The 25,010-nt window shown below is 46.9% G+C and overlaps 1 protein-coding gene across 1 annotated transcript in view; it reads left to right on the top strand.

The window, feature by feature from the left end:
- The first annotated feature begins 1,648 nt into the window (after positions 1-1,648).
- Positions 1,649-25,010, top strand: part of NLRC5 (NLR family CARD domain containing 5) — a 34,876-nt gene continuing 11,514 nt past the window's right edge. Inside the window, exons 1-33 of the mRNA XM_064670864.1 lie at positions 1,649-1,902; positions 2,772-3,072; positions 4,418-4,480; positions 5,808-5,873; positions 6,532-8,275; positions 8,502-8,585; positions 8,665-8,748; positions 8,832-8,915; positions 9,447-9,536; positions 10,412-10,462; positions 11,341-11,406; positions 12,112-12,195; positions 12,698-12,781; positions 13,183-13,272; positions 13,883-13,948; positions 14,351-14,428; positions 14,863-14,946; positions 15,176-15,259; positions 16,235-16,324; positions 16,450-16,497; positions 16,963-17,031; positions 17,714-17,797; positions 18,558-18,641; positions 19,539-19,628; positions 19,738-19,800; positions 20,308-20,391; positions 21,019-21,102; positions 21,678-21,767; positions 22,668-22,733; positions 23,241-23,324; positions 23,400-23,483; positions 24,093-24,179; positions 24,635-24,715. Of these exons, the coding sequence (XP_064526934.1) occupies positions 1,897-1,902; positions 2,772-3,072; positions 4,418-4,480; positions 5,808-5,873; positions 6,532-8,275; positions 8,502-8,585; positions 8,665-8,748; positions 8,832-8,915; positions 9,447-9,536; positions 10,412-10,462; positions 11,341-11,406; positions 12,112-12,195; positions 12,698-12,781; positions 13,183-13,272; positions 13,883-13,948; positions 14,351-14,428; positions 14,863-14,946; positions 15,176-15,259; positions 16,235-16,324; positions 16,450-16,497; positions 16,963-17,031; positions 17,714-17,797; positions 18,558-18,641; positions 19,539-19,628; positions 19,738-19,800; positions 20,308-20,391; positions 21,019-21,102; positions 21,678-21,767; positions 22,668-22,733; positions 23,241-23,324; positions 23,400-23,483; positions 24,093-24,179; positions 24,635-24,715 (4,397 nt within the window). The 5' untranslated portion in view covers positions 1,649-1,896. The remainder of the gene's footprint in view (positions 1,903-2,771; positions 3,073-4,417; positions 4,481-5,807; positions 5,874-6,531; positions 8,276-8,501; positions 8,586-8,664; positions 8,749-8,831; positions 8,916-9,446; positions 9,537-10,411; positions 10,463-11,340; positions 11,407-12,111; positions 12,196-12,697; positions 12,782-13,182; positions 13,273-13,882; positions 13,949-14,350; positions 14,429-14,862; positions 14,947-15,175; positions 15,260-16,234; positions 16,325-16,449; positions 16,498-16,962; positions 17,032-17,713; positions 17,798-18,557; positions 18,642-19,538; positions 19,629-19,737; positions 19,801-20,307; positions 20,392-21,018; positions 21,103-21,677; positions 21,768-22,667; positions 22,734-23,240; positions 23,325-23,399; positions 23,484-24,092; positions 24,180-24,634; positions 24,716-25,010) is intronic.

Below are 25,010 nucleotides of genomic sequence, written 5' to 3'. Positions count from 1 at the left end.
TTTTATTTAAGAGTTTGATCTGGAATGGGAACCTGGGTAAAGTCTTTCTTGCAGTGATACTGTATTGCAGCAGTTTATGGTGATGCTGTATAGTAACCAACTTTGACTCGATGAGTAGAAGAGCACACAATATCCCAAGCTGTGCTCTTTTCAGATGTCTGCTTGGCTTTCAGAGCACAGGAACAGAGGGGGTTGATTGAAGAGGCAGCACAGAGAGGGCAGGAGTGGTGTTGGTTGGCAGGGGAACAGGTATCCTCACGAACACGAGTGGGACAAACGTCTAGACCGATTTTACCTCCAGTGCTGCAACTTGGTGCCTGCTTTTGTTTTGTCTTCAGGTTCTGGGTGCAGGCCATGCCCAGCAGCCATGTGGGGAGGTGATGTTCTCTGCATGCAATGCACCTTTGGGAGCAGCATGACTCTGCTCCAGCACGACTGTGGCTTTCTGATTAATTAGAAGTTTTCTCTGCTCAGATGGGAAGGGCAGAGTATCCTTCTGTATTCCACTTCTGTTTTGAGCTCTTCCCTCGGCTCCGTAAAAATCTCCCACTTCCCTTCTTGGCCAGGTCAAGAAGGGGGCAAAAATAAAAGGTCTGAAGGCCTGTGTCTTACTGCAGATACCTGCATGGTCAGTGTGGAGGAGAGCATGCCTGGGGAGTGAGGGCTGAACACCCCAGCTCTGCAGCACAACTCCCCCCTTCCTCCACCCTGGTGGTGATGTGGTGGCTGCTGCTCTTGGGTTGGGTTTGCTCAGAAAAGGGCATTTGCTGGGGAGTGGCACCATGTGCACCAGCCTCATGAGGGGGTGGAATTACATGGCCCACAGGATGTTCCCACTCAACACTGTTCCTGGCTTTTTGCTGTCCCCTCCTGCCCCCACCTAAACTTGGGTGTTACAGCAATGGTAGGAATTTTCTCAAACCACATCAAGTGGACTTGCACATGAAAGGACTGTGCCCTCTAGGAGCAAGATGGATAGTTGATGAGGGGATGGAGCACAGAGGCTGCTCCCTGTGGTTTCTGTTTCTCAGCCTTTCCTCAAACACAGTGATGGTAGCTGTGGTTGGATGTGGGTTTCAGCATCCATGTAGGGTGCTATCTGCTGGAGACAGGCTGCTGTAGCCTGTGCTGGGACCCTGCTGCAGGATGTTTGGAGGCATGCTGGATGGTAATGGCTTTCCTCCTCCCTTTCCTTGTGGTAGGAGGGGTTGGACATTGGCCAGCAACTGCTGCAGAGTGGGGTGAAATTTCTCACTGCCACCTCTGCTGAGAGGTGGGGAGCTGGCACTGGTGGCATTTTCAGTCCTCTACACTTACAACTCTTTTGTGAGAGCTGTGTAGCCTCAGAGGATCAGCTTTTCACAGGTTTTTTTTGTGTGTGTGTGACTGGCTGCTTGACTTGAGCAAGTTACTGCTGCTTCTGCATCGGCTTCCACGGAGGGGCTAAGAGCAGCAGGGTGGCACAGACCAGCTCAAATTAGGCAGTGGTGCCAGGAAAGCTGTGATTCCCTTGAAGTGTTCCTGTAAAACTGTCTTCACCTCCATGTTAGGGCACAAGGCTCAGTCCTGCATTTTCATCAGACCAGTAGCGAATCCTTGTATGTCAAAACTTTTGTGGTCACTGCTGGTTTGAGTGAGAAGAGATGAAAAGCACCACAGCTGACCTTCAGGTCAAAGGAAGAGTTTCTAGATCTGTGACCTGTGTAATTACAGTGGCCTTGTATGTCTACATCCTCTTCTGTTATTGCCCCTAGGCTACTGCATACAGGCATGCCCCACACTCTGGGGTGTCCCTGCGTGCTGAAGCACTGCCACTAGAAGGTTGGTTCTCCATCAGAATATGGACCAGAAGCCACCTTTGCACTTGACAACTGGAAGGAGGCTGATCACACAACAATGCAGGTAGGAGATTACGTGCATGGCTTTGATGTGGGAAGGAGGTGTGGAAGTGGAGGTGACATTGCCACCAAAGCAGAAATGAGTAGTTCATCCCCACGAAAAGAGCAGCAAGAACAGTCCTGCACAGACTTGTGAATTGAGATACAGACAATTGAACAGGTAAAACAAAAGCTGCACACACAAGGAAAGCAAAAGAAGGAATTAATTCACCACTTCCCATGGGCAAGCAGGTGTTCAGCCATCTTCAGGAAATCAGGGATCCATCATGTGTAACAGTGACTTGGAAAGACAAACACCATCGCTCTGAACTCCCCACCTTCCTCCTTCTTCCCCCAGCTTTATATTCTGAGCACGATGCCATACGGTCTGGAGTCTAACTGACCCTTGGGTCAGCAGAGGTCAGCTGTCCTGGCTGTTTTCCCCCACAACTTCTCGTGCACCCCCAACCTACTCATTGGCAGGGTGGTATGAGAAGCAGAAAAGACCTTGACTCTGTGTAACCACTCTTGACCAATAACAAAAACATTCCTGACCTTCCCAGAGGTCCTGGTGCATGTGAGAGATGCCTGGGATGTTGTATGATACAGACATCAACAGCTTCTCCTTGGCTGGTGCCAGAGACACTGACTGCTTTGGTTGTTCCTGTCCCTCGCAGTCCAGCTGTGCAGATAAGGACTGCTGTCCTTGCACTGTCGTGGCTGGGCTCAGATTTGCCACAGCACACTCTGAGAGCGAGGCAGATGAGAAACTCCGGGTTAAACCACGGGATAGAAAAGCAGCCCAAGTCATCAAGGGCTGTGCTGGCTACTCAACAGCAGGGCTGTGTGGGTGAACACCTCTCCCTCCTGTGACCATTGCTGTCATCCCTCTAGCCCCCACTTCAGAATGACGACCTAGACCTGGAAGCAGCCGTAGCCGGAGCCCGTCCCCGGCTCGTGGAGTTCCTCAGCCACCGTCCCAGCTGGCTGCTCACCACCTCCCGCTGCTTCCTCCCGGAGCTGGCCCTGAACAGCCTGAGCAGCATCACCAACACCAGGGAAAAAATCTCAGTGCTCCTTGACCTGCTGGAGAAGGCTGGTCCTGCCACCTGGAAGCAGTTTGCGCAGTACCTGTGCATGGAATGTGACCTCCCCCTGGATCTGGAAGTCCTGCTCATGAGTTCTGCGGGAGAAGGTAAGAGAAACCAGGCTGGCTCCCTCTGACCCAACAGACCAGTCTAGGCAGTGACACCACCAGTGCCCTCAGATGTGCAGTCTTTTTTCTTGGAAGCAAAGCTTACAAATATAAGTTGAAGTAAAAAAAAAAAAAAGATTAGACATAAAAAGCCAAAACCAATAAAAATTGTGCACCACCATCTCCAATAAAGCTGAGACGAAATTTTTTGATGGATTTATTTGAAGGAGGAAAAACAAAATACTGTCTCTTTGTTCTGTGGATTTTTAATTGTTTTTTTTTTAAATTTTTCTGATCCAGAAAGGCAAGAAATACAGAAGTCTAAAAACACTCCAAACACAAGAAAACCGCTTCCCCGTATCTCTCACTAGCAGTTGGAGGCAGTGGCTTTAGAGAAAATGATGCAATTCATAAAGACCACAGTCAGTAACCGTGTGTCTTCTGGCAGACTACACACAGTGTGCACACACTCTGCTTTGTGAGAGCCTGTGGCACCAGCTGAGCTGTGCCTCTCCCTTACTCAGTTATTTTATCTGGTGATTAATTCTTCTCTTCTGCAGGAAGTCATACAGGATGAGTCCTTCTCAGCAGTACTGTCTTTCACATCCTGCTTGGTAGGATGTTAGTTGCATAATTTGGGTGGATGCAACCTTCAGTAACTGAATGCAGCAGCACTCACTTTGGCAGAGATGAAACAGGGGAAAGACCAGACAAGCAACAGGGAAGGTGGACTGATGGGGGATTTCTGTCAGGACTGAAGCTGAGGCAGGTTTCAGCCTTTTGATGCTGTGACATACCATAAAAGAAGATATCTCTTCAGGTTTCCAGCTTATTTTGGTTTAACTGTAGTATTAACAGCTGAACATCACTGATCCTTCTGAAGGTGAAGTGCCTCTGGTTATGCTGAGAGGGTTTTGTGGCAGCTTTGAGCCATACCGTGAGTCAGAAAAGGCCCTTGACTGGGCTGCTGACTCTGCCAGTGATTTATTCTTAGCAAAGCCTTCTTTGCAGGAAGGGGGAAGCGTAGGGGTTCCCTTTTTGGCTGCAGCGTGGTTTTAGATCAGCCAAAGCAGCCCAGGCTCCGAGTTTGTGTGTGTCACAGAGAAAAGTTGTTTCACTTTCCCTTGAAAGCAGAGGTTGCCTGTGTTCTGGATCACTCTGAAAGGAAAAGATCACACGAGGAGCCTGAAACCTGGCTGTGTTGCATCAGCCCTTATACTGAGTCTTGGTTTGTACTGTCTGTCTTGCAAGCTGTTTGCCCTTTGACTTTGGCCAGCAGCACTCCAAATCTCAAGAGCAGAATGCTCGCATTAACCCTATTTCATTTCCCGTCCAACTCCTTTAGGTAACTTTGGCCAGAGAGAAGCAGCATGCACAGATGTGAGTGCCTGGTCATCTGTGCCAACAGGTAAGGCTGGAACACTCCCTGGGGCACTGTGCTCTTGGAGTTTATCTTCTCTGCCCGTGTCCTGGGCAAGGCTAAAAATGTCCCAGGCATTGGCTTCAGTGCTACCAGTTGTAGCAACTTCAGGTTGTCCTGTTCTTGGGGCTTTCCAGGTGAACTTCTGCTATTCTCATTTTCCCTTCCTGAATTTCAGAAGAGCCTTGCTGGCCCTAACTCTGCTAAGGAGCTCACTCCCTTTAGTTTCTCTGGGCAAGGGAATCTCCCACCCACTCTACGAAGTCCCTGCTTTTTGTGTCCTGCAGAGGTGCCTGTTGTTGTTGGCAGGGAGTGCGTTGGTGCTGGATTGCCTGTTGGTGAAAAACAGATGATTTGAAGGAAAAGCTCTTCATTTCTTTTCCTGCTGTGTGAATTTGGGGACTGGGCTAAGGCTGACACCCACAGCAACAGGAGCTTCTCTCAGAGTGGCAGTGGTTCTTGCTGAGGTTTGCCAGTTCCCACAGTACCTTATAACCTGTGTGTTTGCATCTGCTGTTTGCATCCCCTGCTCTGGCCAGAGGTGCTTCATTCCCTGAGCAGTGAGTGCTCCCTGCCTTGCCCATCTCTGCTGGAGTTACTCATTTAAAATCATAGCTCCCAGCCTACCCCTTGAAGTTCCAGCTGCTTTTATGGTCACAGAGACACTTTTTTCGCCTCTGCTTTTCACTCTGAGACTGATTCTGAGTCGCGGCACTGCCAGTGCCACATGACACTGTCTCGTGTGTCACATGCAGGTTTAAGATCTTGAAAACAAAGAAAACAGAAGAGACCTTTCTGTTCTGCAGACAGACTGCTGCTGCCAGCTGCTGGGCCGCCCTACTGAGTCGATCTTGCCAGTTGCTGGTGGAATGGAAATTTGAAAATAGTGCTGAAAGTTACCAGGAGCAGTTGAGAAAGTAAAGACTCATGCCTCTCCAAACCCTGTCCATTCTCTCCTTCTGACAGTGCACCATAAACAAACAGCATTAACCACTATAAACAGCCTTGGCAATCTGTGCATTCCCCAGAAGCAGCTGTTCCCTGCCTCATTTCCCAGGATAACAAAGCAGTTCCTGCGTTCAAAGCCAGGCAGTTGCATCACCCAGCCTGCAAAAAGACTCACCAGTGAGGTGGCCGTGGCCCATCTCAGAAAAAGCAGTTCTGTAAACTCAGCCTGAGTTTACAAATAGTTTTGTCTCTCCAGATTTTGCCTCTTCAGATCCCCAAGTGCTTTGCTGGAGAGTCTTGCCCAGCTTTAACAAGCTGCCATTCAAAATGCCCTTTTGACACGTTTCTGACCTTTTTAAATTTTCAGGGTTTGATCGCCGCCGCCGTCGCCACAGCTCGGGGAGTGATAAGGAGGCCAAACAGCAACGACTCGGTATGTTGATGTTCCAGAACCAGCACCATGCTGTGCTTTCCTCTGAGGAAGGACCTATTTAACTTCTTTGCAGAAACACCCAAGAAATCAACTTCCACCGTCGAGAGAAACTTTTGTTTAGTAGCTGAATAAACTCTTAATGCAACAGGTTATAAAGACAACAGGACCGGACAAATAACATGAAACATTCATTTCTAATGGCTAAGAACTCCCCTAAAGCAGGATATACCAGTAAAGCATTCAGTTCTGGCTGATCCCTTTATTTGTTTGCTGGTTCCATCAGAGATGTCAAAAAGCAGAGGTTGTGTCTGTTCTGAGGTGCAGACAGCTGAGTGTGGCACAAGGCCAGCATGGGTGAAGAGGGAATTCTGTGCATAATACACAGATACCTAATTCTCATCTTAAAGAAATAATAAGATTTAGTTTTCATATAAAGCATTACATCTTTTCCCTGAATTGTCCTCTTCTTTGCCCCCTGTGCAAAAATAGGAAAAATTATGGGTTATTTTCATGCGTTCAAAATTTGTCATTTCTACTTAGCAACCTCTGATCAGGGCCATTGTTTCTCTGTCTATATAAGTGGTAGTATTTTGGATCTGTCATGACTCACAGCTAACTTTTTCCACGCTCATGGCCCCTCTGTTGTGTTCTCTCTTAGATTCATCAGCAAAGTACCGGCATCTCCTCATCAATTCCATCCGCCAGAGATATGGGAGCAGGAGAGAAGCAGAAGCACAGGAACAAACACAGCCACTGGCTTTCAACCAGGCCTTTGTCAACCTTGTCATTCGTCAGAGCAAAGCCCCCCGCTTAAAAGAGAAAACAGACAAACCCCGAGAGGATGTGGCAGGTGCTCCTGAGCCGGAGGAATGTGTGGATACAGCTGTGAAAGTGTCGGATCTCCTTGGCAGTGTGGTGCCATCGGGCACCACGAGGGTGATCTTCTTGTTTGGTAAACCAGGGACAGGCAAGACCGTGCTAATGCACAGGATTTGTCAGAAATGGGCTGAGGGCGTCCTACCTCAGTTTCTCTTCACTTTCCTGTTCGAGTTTCGGCAGCTCAATTTATTAAAAAGAAAATTGACGCTGAAGGAGCTTTTGTTTGACGTGTTCCTTCAGCCAGAAGACAGCCCTGATGCAGTGTTCCAGCACCTCCTGGAGAATGCCCGGCAGACACTGATCATCTTTGATGGGCTGGATGAGTTTGCAGCTAACATGGACATGTCAACCTCTAAGAGAGGCCCAGCTCTTGCCTCCCCTATGTCCATATCCCAGCTCTTTGCAGATCTCTGTCATGGGAAGCTGCTGCCTGGTTGCACAGTGTTGGTCACCAGCCGACCTAAGAGACCACCTGACTCATTATATACAGTCAGTGTGTTGGCAGAAATTTGGGGATTTGACCAAGAGAGGGTTGAGGAATATGTCAGCCACTATTTTCAACAGCATTCATTCAAAGAACAAGCCATTGCTCACCTGAAGAACAACACCAAGCTCCTCAGCATGTGCCTCATCCCTGCTCTGTGTAATGTTGTGTGCATTTGTTTGGAGTATTTGCTCCTTAAACATCAGACGAGTGTGGAGCTTCCTCAGACCATGACACAGTTTTATATCAAAATGTTTCTCATCTTCCTAAACAAACAGCAGGGAGAATGTGCAGGTGATGAGGAGACTCAGCTGAACTGTAACAAGAAGGCCATTTTGGGTCTGTGTGACCTTGCACTGAAAGGCCTGGAAGAGAAGAAGCTTGTATTTTATGTTGGTGATATTCCAGAGCACGTGAAGGAATTTGCTTCCTTGCATGGACTGCTGACTGTCTTTGAGGTGAAGACAAGTGGCACTTACCCAGAGGCTGGCTATGCCTTTGTGCACTTGAGCTTGCAGGAGTTCTTTGCAGCCCTGTGTCTCATGGTGAGTAGGAGCGTGGACAAGAACTACCTGAAGAAGAAGTTCTTCTTGAAGTCAAAGTGGACTTTGAAGAATGAGACGAAGACCGAGTTCATGGAGAGTTTTCACATCTTTCTGTCGGGCTTGTCATCAAAAGAATGTAGGACATTTCTCATGCTGCTGGCAGAACAAGATGAAGCTTGGGTGCAGGACAAGCAGGATGCAATCCTGCAGTCTCTCAAGAGAATGGCAGCCACTCATCTGACAGGACCTAAGGTCCTCGAGCTCTGCCACTGCACCTTCGAGACACAAAACCTCGAAGTAGCCCAGCACATTGGGAGCCTGCTGAATTTCAAGTACGAGTTCAGAAACTTCAGACTGACACCTCTGGACATGTCGGCTTTGGTTTTTGTCATAAACTCGGGCCAGGATTTGACTTGTTTGGATTTTGCAGGGTGTCTCGTGGACATCGACTGTTTGGAGGTTCTGGCTGGCTGTAAAAATGTGGAGCACTTGAGGTAAGCACACACTGAGTGCTGTGAAGGGCTGAGGGGGTTGGAAGGGCAAGCCTTATGATTGTTCTAGAAGGGAGAGAAAGAAGATGTAAGAAAATTCTGATCTGTACAGCATCACTTCAATGCTGAAGAAATGCATGGAATAATGAATTTGTGAGTGATTGAAGGATACTAAGGTCATAAATTCATTCTGGCTGTGTTTATGTTTTTTTTCCCCTTCATGTTTTAGCTTTCGCAGCAGGAGATGTGGTGATGACTTTGCTGCTGCTCTTTCAAAGGGCTTACAAGGAATGGGGAGCCTGAAGAAACTAGAGTAAGTCTCTGCTTGTAATGTCAGAGCCTTCTCTCTCCTGTCTGTTCCCTATCAGTTTAACTACATTGGCTCACTCCAGGTTGACAGGCAGCAGCATCACAGCTGAGGGGATGACTAACTTGGTCCAGGCGTCATCACAGTGCCTCCAGCTTGAGGAAATAAAGTGAGTGTGTTGTGGCAATGACCTTCAAATCAACTGTTCATTCCCTGGGGGCCTGGGACACTGATGAGAATGAATCTGTGCAGCTTGCAGGACAATCGGATACGGGATCCAGAGGTGAAGAGGGTGATGGACCTGTTCTCCAGAATGGAAAATCTGAAGAAAATAGAGTGAGTGAAAAGTGGCTTAAACCTATTGAAAATGGTAGCCGTGAGAACAAGCACAGGATTTGTAGAAGCAAGACCTTACGTTTCATGTTTAATGAGGTCCAACAGGTAATGAAACAGAATGAACGTGCAATTAAAGAATAAACCCTCAGAGGCTGGAAGGCTGTGTTTTGACCTCACTGCTTTAATATTCCGTACTTAAATTGGATTTGTTGTAGCAGGAATTTAACTGCCCTGTGCATTGGTTATGTAATTATGCAGGTGTGAAGTACATTCCCTAACTAACCCAAAATCAGTTAATGATCCTTCTGTTGCACGTAAAGAGGTTATCCCTGATTCTAAATTCATGGGGAGCTATAGCTTGCAGAGAAAGGACTATGATCTGATAAAGCTTCTGTTGCAAAATTCAGGTGTTCTGAAGTAAAGAACGTGGGCTTCAGGTCGTTCAGGGTGCAGACCAGAGGGCATTTGTGTAACAAAGGAGTGTGCTGTGGGATCCAGCAGCTGAGGTGATGTTTTTCCTCGTGTTCACAGTCTCAGCAACAGCCACCTTTCCTTGAATGCTGTTCTTGCTCTGGCAGAGGAAGTCGTCGCCTGTCAAAATGCCACTGAACTGTGTGTCAGGTACCAACACATGAGAGCTGTTACAAAAGCAAATAGGCTGTCTCTTTAGATGCTGACTTTTCAAATGGACACTGTTTTAAAGCTTAATTGCTGGCTAATCAAAGTGAACATAAATTAATCTGACTCCTTTTTCTTTTCTGTTGGAAACAAAACGTGAATTCACCTTATCATGTACTTCCTCTTTGTATTTTTTTTTTGAATAGGTCATTTTATCCTTGGTCTCTAAATTCATTTGTGGGGTGTGATATTTTTTCTTATATAACAGGATTTAAACTTGCTTTTAAGCTCTGCAATATACCAGCTAGGAAATTCTTTACCAACTAGCATAAATGTGCTATAAACCAGATAAGTTTATTAAAATGTGTGGATTTAAGTAGCTCTAACTCTGCATTCCTTTAAATTACAGGGTTTGGTGTTTTCATATGTCCAGGATGGCAGACAAAGGGTAGATTTTTTTCAAATCCTGGCTTTTATGGCTGTCTTATGTTCTAAGTTTAACAGGCCACAGAAATCCCTGGTGTAACTCAAGTTACACACAGCTTTTTCTTATGTCTCTTGCTGGAATGGAGTTTCTACCGAACCCCTTTCCAAAAAAATTTCTGGTCTTGCAAAAAAAAAAAGAATCCTGGCCCAATATTTTTAGCTGTGTCACTCTCTCATCTGCACTGCAGCCCCAGTTCCACGTGTGGGGTGTCCTGGTGCCCCCTTAGCCACACGGTTGCTCAGCTGCTCACCCATGGCAATGTGCTGGCATGGGAGATGTCAAGGCCCTCTTTAGCATCCAGGCAACAGATTTGGTCCTTACTGAGCACCTCTGCTAAATAAATTGCATCCTTCCACCCATGCCCTAACGTTGGCTTGGATCTCTTTTTCAGGAGGGACACTGTGATTATTTATTTTTCTGGCCCATCCAGGAAAGTTCCAAGGTGAGAAACTGCCCTTGGGGTTACGCTGTATTCGGGGTTATGCTGAGCCCAACCATCAGCTTGGTGTCACCATAAACCACCCCAGCAGCAGAACTGGTCGCCTCTGCCCTTGCATCTGGCAGAGCTGGGTCCTCCTGAGCGAGGTGAAATGTAACCAAAATAGCTGGGTTTTGCACACACCCACCAGCCAGTTCCACAAAGGCAGAGCCCTAGTGCCTGTGCAAGCTTTAAGTGCCATGTTTCTGTTGCAAAACTGCTGAAAAACAGGTGAACATGAGGAAGATGAAGGAGGATGCCTTGCTCCTTCTTTGTCTGGCTCTTGTGCTCTCCTTTCTTATGCATACTTTTGAGGGAATGGTGGATTTGACCTTAATTAAGAAACTGTGAAATAATCTCTTGCTCCCTGACAGGGGACTCACTTTGCCCCATATTGTGCAGACCTCAAGGGACTTCAGTGTTTTGCATTTGTGTGCCAACTGACTCATCCTGGTCCTGAATCAGCCAGAAATTGCTCCTGTTCAGATGCCTGAACAGTTCTTGTGCTCTTGTGGGCCACCTGGTGCAGGTCATATGTTTATCCCTTCCTGGGGTGGCCCAATCCCACAAGGAGGCAAAACATCCTGCATCTTAATAGCACCTTTGAACTGGGGCTCAGTTATCCAGTTGAATCAAATATACAATGAAATGTGTATGTGGACACCCCTGTGCTGCATCTCCCAATTAAACTCTTCTGGATTTTGGAAGCCACTTAACCTTGCATGGAGTGGTTGGACAGAACAAAAACCTTGTTGTTTCTGTCAGAAAATATTGACCAGCACCCAAATCATCAGGTATTTCATGAAGGTGTATTAAAGGCCAAATATTTTGCTTGTTTGCAGATCTTTGGATTTGAGGTCGGAAGAGAATAAGGAACATGTAATTCCAACTAGACAAGTGAAGTTATGGTAAGAGAAGGCATTGAAAGTCCTGCTGGTGCAAGTGATTTGCAGATGACAGGTACTACAGAAGGGCAAGAATAGCAGCTGTGTTGGTCCTTAAGGACAGAGGATATTTCCTCTGCTGAAAATGTTTGAATTACTGAATCAGTAAATGAAAATATCAATAGAAATCCCTGTCTGGCCCAGCCAGTGGCTTTATTTCTTGTGTGTTGGGCTCTGCAGCCCTACAGAGGCAGAGTTCCTTTGATAATGCCCATCTTGCCATATGTTCTACTGACTGCCAAAAGCATGAGCCACAGTTTTCTTTCTTGCCTGGGCTCCAGAGGAGTAGTCATTTGCTGAAAGTAGAACTCAAGCACATTATCTGAGATCTCAAAGCTGGAAAATGGCCCTCCCTTACCTCCTTCTCCTTCCCTCACCCCCCTGCACAACAGGAACAATTAGAGCCATCCCCTCCTCTGGGTTGGCAGTGCCAGGCAGCTCTCACACAAGGTGTTGCACAGCCCTCTGGAAGTGCATCCCTGGGCACTCCTTTAGCAGCACTGGCCATAGGGAAACCGAGTTAAATATGCCAGGGATTGTGTGGCAGAGCAGAGAGTAAAAGCTCCCTCTGCTGGTCCTGCTTCTCTGTGCTCTCATTTGGGGAGAGACACACCAGAGATGCCTGGGCCCCCCATGCCCTCACTGCTCACCAACCCTCCCTGTTCACAGCCTGCAGGATCGCAGCCTGTCTCCCCAACATGCCACGGGCATCGTTGCCATTCTCCAGAGCTGCCTCTGCCTCTCTGAAGTGGAGTAAGTGCCACCTCTCCTTCCTGTTGAGGGGCTGTAGGTGGGTGGTGGGGAGCAGGGGATCATGGAATCACAGGCTGGTTTGGGTTGGAAAGGGCCTTAAAGATCATCTGGTTCTACCCCCTCACCATGGACAAGGACACCTTCCACTAGACCAGGGATGTTACAGGTAGAGTAATATCAGAGGGCAGTCAGACATGGGGCCTGGCCCCCAGGAAAGGTCCCAGCACTCTTTGTCTAGTCACATTTGGCTCCTCTTTTGTATTCCTACATAGGTTTTCTAAAGTAAGATGGTTTGGGGGCTAAAACATGAATAATGTTTTCCTAGGGATGAAACTTCTCGTCTGGAGTTGATTCATGCAGAGATAACCAGGGAAGTTTGAGCTGGGACAGAACAACAGTCCAGGCAAAAAAGCAATTGTAGGAAAGGGAAAGCAAGCAGAGTTTGAGGGCTTTGTTGTTTATACTGTTCAAAACATTCCCCACTAACTGGAAAATGCTTCAGTTTATCAGGTAACAAGCTTGGAGATGAAGGCTGCTGTTGGCTGCTGGAAAATCTCCCTCGGATATCAATTTCAAAGCAGCTGGAGTAAGTGTTGCCTTGTGCAAAACCAACTTGCCCTCTTTCCTTGAGCCTGGCAAGGACTGTACAGGGATGCTGAGCATGGATGGAGGAGGCAAAAGGCTCACCCAGACCAGTGCTACAGCAGCAGCTCTTGAGGAAGGGTGAGACTCAGCCCATGAGATAATCCAGGCTGAAGGTGGTCACTTGCTCAGTGTCACACATGGAAACTGGTCCAAATGCATCCAAAGTGCTGAAGTGCTCTTTCATTAAAACCCCTTCCTGAGGAGCAGTGGTCCTGTGTGTTTTCCACCACGCCACTTCTGAAGTGAGATGGGTTCAATCACACAGCACACTGATGGCTGCTTCCACTTGGAACTCTGTGATTTCAGGGACCAGCTAATTGCCTTTTTTTTTTTCTTTCTTAGTCTCAGTCAAAACCACCTCTCTGTCACTGGCATTTGCAGCCTGTTGAAGTCACTAAAAACCTGCCAGAAGGTGGTGGAGGTACAAGTCAGGTATGTAGGTCTTGAACCATTCCTGGAGTCAATCCCAATATGCAAGTCTGACATTTCTGTTCTGAGGTTTTTTTTGAGTCACCTCTGAAGTGGGGCAGGTGAAGAACGTGTCCCAAGGTGGTTACTAACACTGGGACTGATTGATACATTGATGTAAACTGATTTTATTGGAGCCACTGACCAGAATTTGAGAGGGTACAGAAATGTGTGTCTCTTACTGTGTGGGGGCGGTTTTGGACAATTCCCTGCTCTCTGCCTTGGGAAGTTTTGGAGACAGGATCTCTGTGGAGCGTGGGAACTGGTGACACCTCCTGGAGCAGAACTGGAAGCTCTCTCTTATTACTTTTGCTTGAAAACTCACTGGAACTAAAGTATAACAATGTTGTCTGCTCTTCCTCTAATGATTCAGAGGAGCTGGACTATCTGATATTGCAAAGTTTGACCCGATTAGGATTTAAAGCTGATGGAGATAATTTTTTGCTTGCTTTTGGAGCATTTTAAGTGATTGGTGTCACCAAAAGAGTTTTGCAGAACAAAACCAAACAGTCTTAAAACAAAAAGTTCTGTAAATAACCAAAGTGTGACATTGATTGACTCTTCTTTTTCACAGCCTTCGTCATAAGACTGCAGTGCTGAGGTTTACAGAAGACAGAGAGTTTTCTTCCCTTCCTCTAAGGTAGACTGTGTGCAAAAATGGTGATATTTTAGGATTTGCACGTTCCATTTAGTTATGAATAGTCAGAGTTAGTTATGTTATAGTTTTTAGTTGTAGTGTTACAGTTTAGTTAATTAGTTTAGTCAGCTCCTTTTAGTTGTGAATAGTCAGATTTTTGCACAGATGTGGACTCTTCACAAAACATGTTTAGGCAAAACCTGAATTTTCCATCAAATTCTAGCTTAGATAGAAATATATCTCTCCCCTTCTCCCCCATTGCCTGATTGCTCAAATATTTGATTAGAAAAGGGGAGCTTGCTATTGGCAAGACATGGGTGTGGGCTAGAGCCAGGGTAGCCCCAGGGGTATGCCAAATCCTAAAGCATAAGTGTTTTACCTTTCCCTGGTTTTCTGCTCCCTTAGGGGAGAGACTCTGTTCTCTGCTGATGACCAAAAATACCAGGAGGAAAACCAGACACCTACCACCCCCCATAAAATAAGGTACCCTGGCAAATTTTCATCGTATTTCATGCATGTCCTGTCTCTGGATCCTACAGCTGATGTAAACTGCATCTCTGGATGGTGAATCACAAGAGAGCTGGAAAATGTTGAGGAATCCTTCTGGTGCCAGTGGCTCGGGGTGCAGCTGCCATGTGAGCTGCAGGTTGTGCCCTGGGTTGGGGGGGATTGGCTGGAGGGGCCCTGTCCTGGTGCCCACCCTGTGCCTAACAGAGGGCACAGGGACCTGCAGCGCTGGGCAGGGGGTGGCTGCTCACCCAGAGGCTCTGCAGGAGCTTGTGAACAGCAAGATATTTCAAGGAGATTTTTTATTTTCATTATTACCTCGTTTATTCTCTAGTTTTCTGAAGGAGCGAAGTTTACAATTTTGTTTGCAATCCCGCAAAACTGCTCGACTGATTTCTCTTTTCCCCTAGGCTGACAGACAGCAACTTTAAAGGCAGTGACCTGGAGAATCTGTGTGCAGCCCTGAAGGAATGTGGCCACATCTCTGAGCTGGAGTGAGTCCTTCTTAACCATGGTCTTAACTCTGATGGTCTTTATCGGCAGTTTTTTTGGATACTGAGAAAATGCCACTTGTCTGTTCTGCAGTGTTGTATAGAGAGTGTGGTAGAGACATTAGATTAAAGTGCCTGTATCCTGCTTTCAGAGCTCTTTTTACTAAGAGCTGATGGTGCCTATTGTTTTTTTTTTCCTATGAAAATGAAATGCCTTTTTTTTAAATCCTAGCCTGTCAAATAATTGTCTGGGAGACGAGGGACTGTTGCAGCTCTTTCAGTGCCTCCCGAACATGAAAATGTTAAGTTCTCTCAAGTGAGTAGCTCCTGTTTCTCCTTATTCATGGACTGGGTTTTGTGGAAGTATTGGTTGTGGAAGCATGGTCCACGTTTGGAAAGGGGTCTTTGGGATCAGCTACAGCAATATTCTGTGTTGGGATCCACGGTGCTGCCTGGTCTGTCCCCACCTCTAGTCCAGAACAGATTGACTCCACCTGAAGCTTGGTTGAGATCAGTGCCTGAGGGTCTCTCTGCTCAGCCCTCTGTGAAGGGGACAGGTGGTTTTGTGTGAGGTGTAGCACCTGGTTTCTAAAACAGCCTGAGGTCTTTTGCAGGCCACTGCACTTTTCCTCTCCTGGTTCCTTATGGGGAGGGGGAGCAGTCCTTCCTCTCCCGAGGGGAACAGCTTTGGAAGAGAAATGCTGGGGAGCTGCAGATGGGGAGCTCCAGCTCCAGTGGTGGAGTCTGAATTCATCTGCAGTGGTGGCACAGGTTTACCTGAGTATTTCACCCACTGCAAATGCACTATACAGCACTGTGGCTTTAGGAGCACAGCACCATTCTGCTTTATTGAAAGAAATATTTATGGCTCCTGTTGGATTAATTGAACTGCCCTCAAGCCTTCCAGTTCCTAATAGTCTCACTAGAACAGGTTTCCCTGAGGGACAGTGGATTCTCCACCTTTGGAGGTGTTAGAAACCCAGCTGTACAATATCCTGAGCAGCCTGCTCTAGTCTAACCCTCCTCTGAGCAGGAGAGCTTGACTAGATCAGCTCTAGAGGTCCATTCCAACCTCAGTTATTCTGTGATTCTCTGAACTCTAAAAGTGAGGGACGAATTTAAAAAAATACTGGAGTGAGTTCTGTTTGCAGAACTGTAGTTGGAAACACAGGCAGAAGGTGGCAAAGAAGCAGTCTGAGAGAGCTGGACAAGGATCAATATCATTGTATGATGTGGTATAAATTGCCAGTATTTTGCTTGCAGCAGCTGATTTCATCTCTTCTTCGTGTAGGTTTAATGACAACCAGATCTCCCTGAACTCTGTGTTTTTCTTAGCTCAGTCCTTATCTACGTTGGAACACATTAAAACAATGAGCCTCAGGTATGACCAGGAGTACTTTTCCTATTTTTTTTCAATTCAAAACCTCAAGCTGTTGTTTTCTGAGGAGTGATACAGGAGCATGTGTCACCAAACTCCACGCTAATGGTGTTCTTTTCTGGTTGCAGCTTAGGACACATGCAGGTGGTTCATCTAACCTTTTGGGAAAGAGTCAGGTAAAATTATATTCACTCATCTAAGGCTTTCAAACCCCTCCTTATGAAATCTTCAATAGATGGTGCTGTGTGAGTCCCTGAGGCATGCCAATTAAAAGGTCACTTGGCTCCACACTCCAGTCAGGGTGGGGGAAGCAGGATGAGCTGTTTCATGGCTCATGGATTGACAGCAGCTTGAGGCCAGCAGTGTCCAACTGCTGATCCAGGCTGCAGTCATTTCCCTGCTAGGCAAGGACAGAGCAAATGCCACCCAGCAGAGTGGGTGCAGAACTCTCTGGAGTCTGGAGGAGGGATAATAAGGCTCTTTTTCTTCCGGGCATGAGTAAACCTAGTTCTGGCACGTGGTGGGAAGAGGCAGATCAGAGTGTGAGGCCACTGCCATCACATCACCCTGTTCCTGGGGAGTCAGCCCCACATAGGCAATAACATGAGCACAACTCATGGGCTAAACTGTTCTTTCCCCAGCAGTGCCAGCAGATGGAGAAGTGGTGTCCTGGCACATCCCAAGCATGAAGCGAAAGGACGATGTTTTTGGTATGGCTTCCTTTTGTCACTCAGGAGGGAGAGATGGCTGTAGGGATCTGTATCTTTAGTGCAGATATCTTTAGTGTGTCTTTAGTGGGTGGAACAGACCCACCCCTCCAGCTGTGTCTCCTCAGAGAGGCAAATAAATAGTGCATCTTTGGCTTGGCTAGGTTTGAGGGCATTGTCTTGCTTTCCTGCAGAGGAAGCTTCTACCCATAAATAATGAGATACAGATCTGTCTGGCTGCTACATTCATCCCATGGAGACCTGCCAGTTTGTCGCCCAAAGAGGTTTCTGTGATTTCCTTCTTGGAGAAGGACATTGGAGACACCATTTCCAGCCTTTCTCTGGGATAGCTGAGACAGTGCTGAGCAGGGAAAGATGCTGTCCAGTCTCCTGGGACAATTTAAGTACCAGTGATGTGGCTCTAGGGAGGCAACACCCAAAGTGATGTGGTATTTTGGTGGACTGACTCTTTTGAATCAGCTCAGAGTAGATAAAATAATCTGGTTCTTGCAGATTTTTGACTTCTCAGTCCTATATTGTGGGTAGCAAAATATACGTGGTGAAAGAGAGAGGGTGGCTATGGGCCTTGTCCTAGGATGTGAGGCTCTGGGATATGAAGGGAGTGTTGCCATACCATGGTCATGGGGAATGTTCAGCCCCTGAGTGCTTTGTCTCCTTCTTTCAGTCTCAGGGACTGCAGATTGGGTCTAGAGGACATGACCAGGCTGTGCCAGATACTGGTTCAATGTCCCCAGCTGACAGAAGTCGAGTAAGTGTTGTGCACTTGGCAGCCTGTCTGTCTGTCTGTCTGTCTCCCCAGCCTGCAGATACAGAGTCAGTGTTCAGGGTGGCAGTTGGTGTAAATCAGCTTCCCTCTCACCACAGCCTCCCAGGAATCCCCACAGAACTTGTCACAGGTGCTTAGATAAAGCCAGACTTTCTACTGTCCTGTTTCAAAGAGAGCTTGGCTTCACCTAAGTCTACCATTTCAGTGTGTGAACACCCCAGAACACGTATGTGTTCTCATAGTCTGCCTCAGTCCTGTGTCCAGAAACAGGTGTTACCATCTATTTCTCAAGACCTTGGCTTGCAGGACAGCCAGAGCAGGGGAACCTGGGCCACTAAGCCATGAACAGAACTCCTGAAGGGCTGGTCACTCCAGGAGGGAGCTGGGCACCAAGAAAATGAGAAAATTACTGATCAGAACAAAAACTGAGTAATAGCAAATAAAAATAACGTGATACCCCTATTAGGTGCATAAAACATCAGTGGCATCATTTTATACATTTACAGTAATGGAAAAGTAAGATTCTTGAAACTGCAATGTTAATTGGCTATGGGATATAGGGAAACACAGAGATTAGCCTGTAAGGACTAAATCTTGCCCAGCTTTCATGGCATTTCTGGATGTGTCCTTTCTCAGAATTTGCCTGTAACAACATGGGTGTGCATGTCTATATAAATGTTACAGAAATTCTTACAGATTGTCCCAGTTTCTCTTGCATTTTGTTTCATTCCATGTTCTGCAGTCTCTCTGGAAATTCATTGAGTGACCAGAGCATTGAGACATTACTGAGCTTCCTGCCATCCCTCCCTCATTTGACACTGCTGAGGTAATGTTTGGGGTCCCTGCTTTGACTGCTGCCATGAAACACTGGTTTGGAAATTGTTTGCATATCTTAGGAGCACTAATCAGTAATTTTACATGAACAAACTAGGCAAAGAAAACACAGAAATGCTTTCAAACCCATTTCTGTCTTGTTTCTAGAAGCAAAGCAGCAGAGAACCTTTTTTCTTTAATGACATTTAGCAGCAGGGAAAAAAAGGACAGGAGGAGAGGTATCTGCCCCAGGCACAGCATGCCACATAACCCTCACTTAGCAGGTCCCATGGAACATGACTTCCAGCATCCATAACAGGTGTAGGAACTGTTGGGTGACACATGGTGACAGCACACCACCCGTTTGTGTGGTCAGCATCTCACAGCTCTGCCCCTGAGTGGATCTGACATCCTGCCACACTTGACACTGAAAGTGTTTTCTGGCAGCATATTGGCCATTGAGGGTGGGAATTTAGGCCAGAGAAGTGCTGTCAGGGGCTAGGGCACTCCACCATGTGGACAAAAAGCCCAGAAGGGGCTTGGCCATCTTTTACAAGATGTAGGATGGAGGAGCTGCAGCATCTTGAGAGACTGGATTTGCCCAGTCAGGAGGTCGCTTTCAGTCTGGGGTATCTCTATTCCAGTAACCCCAAAGAGGAGTTTTTCAGTGTAAGCCCTTCGTGTACTCCCTTTTCAGTCAAAGGGGACTGAAGGAGATTCTCCTTTACTTAAAGGAATGCTCGGTGCCAGTGCTCAAACCTTTAGATCCTTGCTCTCTGGTCCTGAATTAAATGGGATGGGTCCAACCTTTTGCATCTTGAAGTAAACAAGGGTAAAATTGGGCCGTGTGTATTGGAGCCCTTCTTCTTAGGACCTGATTTCACTGTTTTCTCTTTCTCCTCCTTTTCAGTATTAGGCAAAACACATTGTCCCCACGTTGTGCTGTTTTACTCCTCAACTCCATCAACCTCTGTGAGCGGATCAGAATGGTGGATGTCTGGTAAGACACTCACACTGTTTGAAGTCCAGCAGCTCAGCTTTAAAGTGACTACAGAGCTTGTCGTCTTCGAAGAGCATTGCTGAAGGACTGTCTTTTGTGTCTGCTTCAGGTCAAGTGAAAAGGCCTTTTTGCATTTAGGAGCAAGCATGCAAAGCCAGAAGGCATCCTGCAGGTACTGGAGTACAACACTTACTGTAATTCACTTGTGGAGGGAGGCAAGTTTCCTCTTGTATTGGGAATTCATGAACTGGTAGCCAAGGAGTTTGGGCTAATAACTGAAGCTTTGGGGCTCAATTCATGTGCCTGAGTGCAACCCCAAACCATTTGGATGCATGGGGATGGCAGAGGCCCATGCCTTTCTTGAGTAGCCACTGGACTGCTCGTGGTCATCACAAGCACCTGAACTCAGTGCTAGTCACTGCATTTCCCAAATGTGTGCCTCAAATTGTGGGTGATAATCTCCACATGAACACCTGTGTGATGTGTGTGTGACACATGTTGCAGACTGGGAGTGATGGTTCCCGGGTGCCCCTGGAAAGAAGATTGTAACATGTCTTCAGTTCAGCACCAAGGAGATGGCAAAAATGTGAATGTTGCACAGAGACTGGTGCAGCTCTCAGTGCCCAGACTGAGCCTGGTTGCTGGCCATGCTTTGACTCTCCTGCTGTCTCACACGCAGGCTGACAGACTGTGCCATCGGGGAAGGGCAGGTGGAGGAGCTCTGCAGTGTCCTGGAGCAGCACGGGTGGCTGGCAGAAGTGGAGTAAGTGGGGCTTGGGGTGTCACCATGACCTTGAGCCAACCTTGGATTGGCTTGGTTCAGCATGGGTGTGTGTGCTCCTTCAGACTGTTCAGAAGTAAAATCAATTAGAAATAACACAGGTCCTATATATATATATATATATATATATATATATATATATATTAAGAGGGTGGGACAACTCCTTGGGATTTTCACTCTGTGGGGCTGTTTTGAGGCATTTGTTGCTCTACCTGAGCTCTTCTCTGAGCTTGTGTTCAGAGCTCTTTGTCTGAGCTTATGCATGAGGTTAGTTTCATAAGCCAGTGGTTTGTTTTAAACAGACCATTATTGGCCAAGGTGGGATCTAAGTCCAGGAAATTTGAGTTTTTCCGTCAAGGCTTCTCAAAGGAGCATTGCTGCTTATAAGAAACATAGAATTATGGAATGATTTGTGTTGGAAGAGACCTTTAAAGGCCATCTAGTCTGACGCCCTGTCACAAGCAGGGACATCTTCAACTAAATCAGGTTGCTCAGAACTCTGTCCAACCAGGCCTTGAATATTTCCAGGGATGGGGTGTCCCCCACCTCTCTGGGCAACCTGTTCCAAAGGCTGAGTTTTGTTTGGCCACATTGTTCTTCTGCTTTCAGTCTCTCCAGGAATCAGCTGGGAGATGAAGGCCTGAGGTGCCTTTTGGACCACTTGCATCGAGTGCCCATTTCCTGTTCCCTCAAGTAAGAAAACACACTGTGAATCTGAGGTGTCCTGAGCAGAAAGGTGTTCGTGTGACCCCCTCACAAAGCTGCTTGTCATGCTTCTTGCCCTCTCCTGCCTTGGGAGGAAAGGTCTGAGTGAGGCCAGGGTGACTCAAAACCTGCTGAAGTAAGTAAAGGTCCTTTTATTAGTGTCAGCAGGAGGAAACAGGGACCAGAGTGGGGTGGTGTGACAGAAGTTGATCCAGTCCACCGAGTTTTCAGTTCATCACTTCTCTGTGTATGTTGTCCTCTTTGAGTTACTCAAGACCCAGAGGTTCTCTGAGCTGAGCTGTGCCCTACACCAGCCTCTCCCCTTCCCTTTATGGTGGGATAGCAAATGCTGCCTCTGTAGTGTAAGAGGCAAATAGTTGCTGTGTCCCCCAAGTCATCAGCAGTGTGTCTTGGAGGGGGTCAGTGCATCGAGCACAGCCAGAGGGGCTCAGCACCCCACAGACTGCTCTGCCTGCAGTGCCAGCTTGAATTTTGCCACTGTGACCTGGGGACAGCCTCGACTCCTGGCACCTAAAAAAAATCTGTCCTTCTCTTCTGTGCAGTCTCAGCCATAACAGGATTTCTCAGGATGGAGTTCTGCATCTCGTAAATGCCTTCGTCACCTCTGGAAACACCACTGAAGTTCAAGTCAGGTGAGTGTTTCTCTTCACTAGTTTCTGATGCTTCCTTGCTTGTTTTTCTCTTAATTATTGAAAGTTTGTGACCTTCAGGTAATCGTGATGAGTGACAGGTTTTCAACTACCTTTGTGTACAGGTGCATGCAAAGCTTTTGTTTATGTCCATTTCTAATGGCAAAACATAACAGCAGAACTGTTTTTGCACAGGGCCACACCATTTCTGTGCACAGACACACAGCTGTACCAGTTATCATGTATGTATCTGTTAATGAACCTCTTCAGGGCAGGAGTCAGCATTTGCTTTCTAAAATTCACTTCAGTAGGTTGAAATTTCAGAATCTATGGAAAGAAACTTCCAGTGTTCTTTACTTGGATTTGCATCTTTATCTCCTTTCCTCTCAGGCAAAAATAGCCCATGGGCTCTGGGCCTGTTGCATTGGCATAAAGTGCTTTTCTCACAGATTCCAGTCACAGGGCTGGGCCGTTCTGCACATCTGACCTTATCAGTGTTTATGGTCATGGCACCAGTTGGTCCTGAATCCGTTTTAACCAGGGGCACTTCCATTCATTCCTGCAGTTAAATGTGGATGCTGAGTCTTTGGACTGGACTATTTTAAAGCTGATCAGTCTCCTGTTTTCCCTCTCCCCAGAGCTTGGCAGAGAGTGCAGGGACAGGAGGCAGACAAAAGCAGGACAGGTCAGGATTTATTCTCCAAACACCAGTGCTGCCTTATGCCAATTTAGCATTAGTGAGGCCTCACTGAAGCATTTCCCTGGGCTGGTTTATTGTAGGGAGGGGTGAGCTGGGCCAGGTAACTCTGTCACTGCTGTGCTGGGTTGTATTGTTAAATTCTGACCACTGGGACAAATAGTAATCATCCCTCCAAATCTTACTCTCTTTTCTTCTCTGTGCAGTTTGTGCCCCAAAGCAACTTTAATCCTCAAGCTGACAAGCAGAAATGAACCAAGAAAGATTTTGAGGTAATGTTACAGATTTTTGGCAGTGATTTCTTTGGCAAAGGAGGTGTCCTTTTTCTAGGGACAGGGCAGATGACATCTCTTTTTGCCCCTACCTCCTGGAATGGTGACATTTTACACTGATAGCTAATGGATTTCCTTTGATGCACCTTCTGAGATGAGAAGAGCTTTCTCCTGCCACAGAGATTCCCACATCCCTTCCTCTCTCTGCTTTCCCTCTTGACTGTTCCTCACCTGGGCACCTGTAGGTGTGCCTACAGTCCCTGTCACAGGACAGGGTGACACAGAAAGCTGCACCATTAGCATACAGGTATGCTCTACCAGAACATCTCATCAGGTGCTTTCGAAGTGTTGCCACAATCTTTTTTTGGAGGCCCTGAAAGGTGTTCAAGGTGTTGGTGCCATGCTTCTTTCTCTGTGGGGGAAAGGCTGTGATGCCTGAGATTTCTGGGTCAAAAAGCCCAAACTGTTTGTGGTGAACTAAGCCAGTTCCCTTTTTTATCCTTTCAGACTTGCAGAGTGCAACTTTCAGCCAGAGCACTTGGAAAAGTTGTTCTTGCTCCTGGAAAACTGCACTGATCTGATGGAGTACACGTGAGTTAATGGCTGCCTGGACCCATTTGGTTGGGCTCATTTGTGACTCTTCCTTACAGTGAGCTTTGGTTCTAGGTCCTCAAATAACAACGTGACAGTCCAAGCTGCAGAAAGACTTTTGCATTCCCTGAGGAAAGATCTGGGCTCTCTGAAAATCAGGTACTGTGCCACTGTACTGTTTTAGATACTGATCTGAGGCTGGTCTGGTCATCTAAGATCTCCTTTCATGAGAAACAAAAGTGAACTGTGTTTTTCCCAAAGACAGCTAGCACTGGCCTTAGAAATTACCATGGCTGACTCTCAGTTATTGGCATTTGCCTTTATATCCTTGATTCCTACTAAGCATCATGTAAAGCTCTGGCCATAATCTGTGCTGTGTCTCTGTAAACCACTACCTGCCTTACAAGGAAGGGTGATAATTCTGGTGAACAACATTCCCACTGTGTCCTTGCCAGAGTATCCCACAGTTTACCTGGGTAAGGAATTCTTCACTTCTCCCAAAATGTGTTCTGTTAGAGCTCAGGGGCCAGGCTCCCCCTCATTGCTGCCAGTGGTACATAGGCAGGAGGGAAGCTGATGTCAGTGTTCTCCTCTGGGCTGCTTCTGCCTGTTCCCAGTTTTCACCCTGTTTCCTGTGCAGACATTGCTCTGCTAAGCAAAGCAACCCTTCCATGTATGTGAGAGTGTGGAGCACTCAGCTGGCAGAGGCAGAGATGATCTGTGCATGTAAATAAAGCAGAGTTTTATGTTCTGTACCCTGCTTTACAGCATAGAAGAGCCATGGGTGTGCAAAGAAAGAGTCACGGACCTTCTCAAGCTGGCTCTCCAGGCCCGTGGAAACATTACTGAGATCACGTAAGTAGCACCTCAAGTTCTGGGGTCTTTCAGGTATTTTCTTTTAGCCTCATACTTTTAAGGAAATGGGATTGAAGCCAGCACTTGATCTTGATCTTCTGTTCTTTATTCACTGTCTATACTGCATTTGTGAGCTACTGGCCAACTTGAAGCAAGTTTAACCCAAGTGTCTGGTGGGTAGATGTGCTTAGCATGTTCATGGTCACACACCTCAAAAGGTTAAATGGAAAGGAGGCCGTGTTCCTGGTTTCCTTTGGGAGAAAGGGTGCCAAGATTAGGCTGGCTTTGGAACTAGTTTAAACATTGCAAACCTCTTCAGAGATGGGTGGTTGGCATTCATGCATCAGCATAGTCCCGTCCCATCCAGTCCTCCTGATTTTTCTTATGGAAAATAGTGTTTTCTCTCCCTCAAGAGTTCACAGGTTTATGATATTCTCTGATCTCTACCTTTCCAGGATATGTAAAGATAAAACCCTCTTCCAGTTAGACGTAAGGTTCCCACACTGCCTGGAGAAAGTGGAATCTGTCGTTAGCAGGTGAGAAAGCAACTATTTATCATTATTTTCTGCTTGTTCTGAAGCTCTGTGTGGGCTGAAAAATATCTTCAGAGCTGGTCTCCATGGGTTCAGTCTCAGAGTGCCTCTGTGCCACACATGTGGAAGAAACCCTGTTCATATACATGTGTCTTCTGGGCTGCTCTCCTTCAGGCCCGTACTGGACCTGCATGAGGGAAAAAAATCCACCTTCCCTGCAGGACCAGGAGCACTCAGGTGGCAGGAGCACTTTGAAGACTCTTAAGACATGTTGGCTTCTGCAGGAGTATGCAGAGAG

This window comes from Pseudopipra pipra, chromosome 14 (assembly GCF_036250125.1).
Source record: "Pseudopipra pipra isolate bDixPip1 chromosome 14, bDixPip1.hap1, whole genome shotgun sequence".
NCBI classification, from domain to species: Eukaryota; Metazoa; Chordata; class Aves; order Passeriformes; family Pipridae; genus Pseudopipra; species Pseudopipra pipra.
Note: the sequence above shows the minus strand (reverse complement) of the source record. Positions and strands in the feature narration are given on the sequence as shown.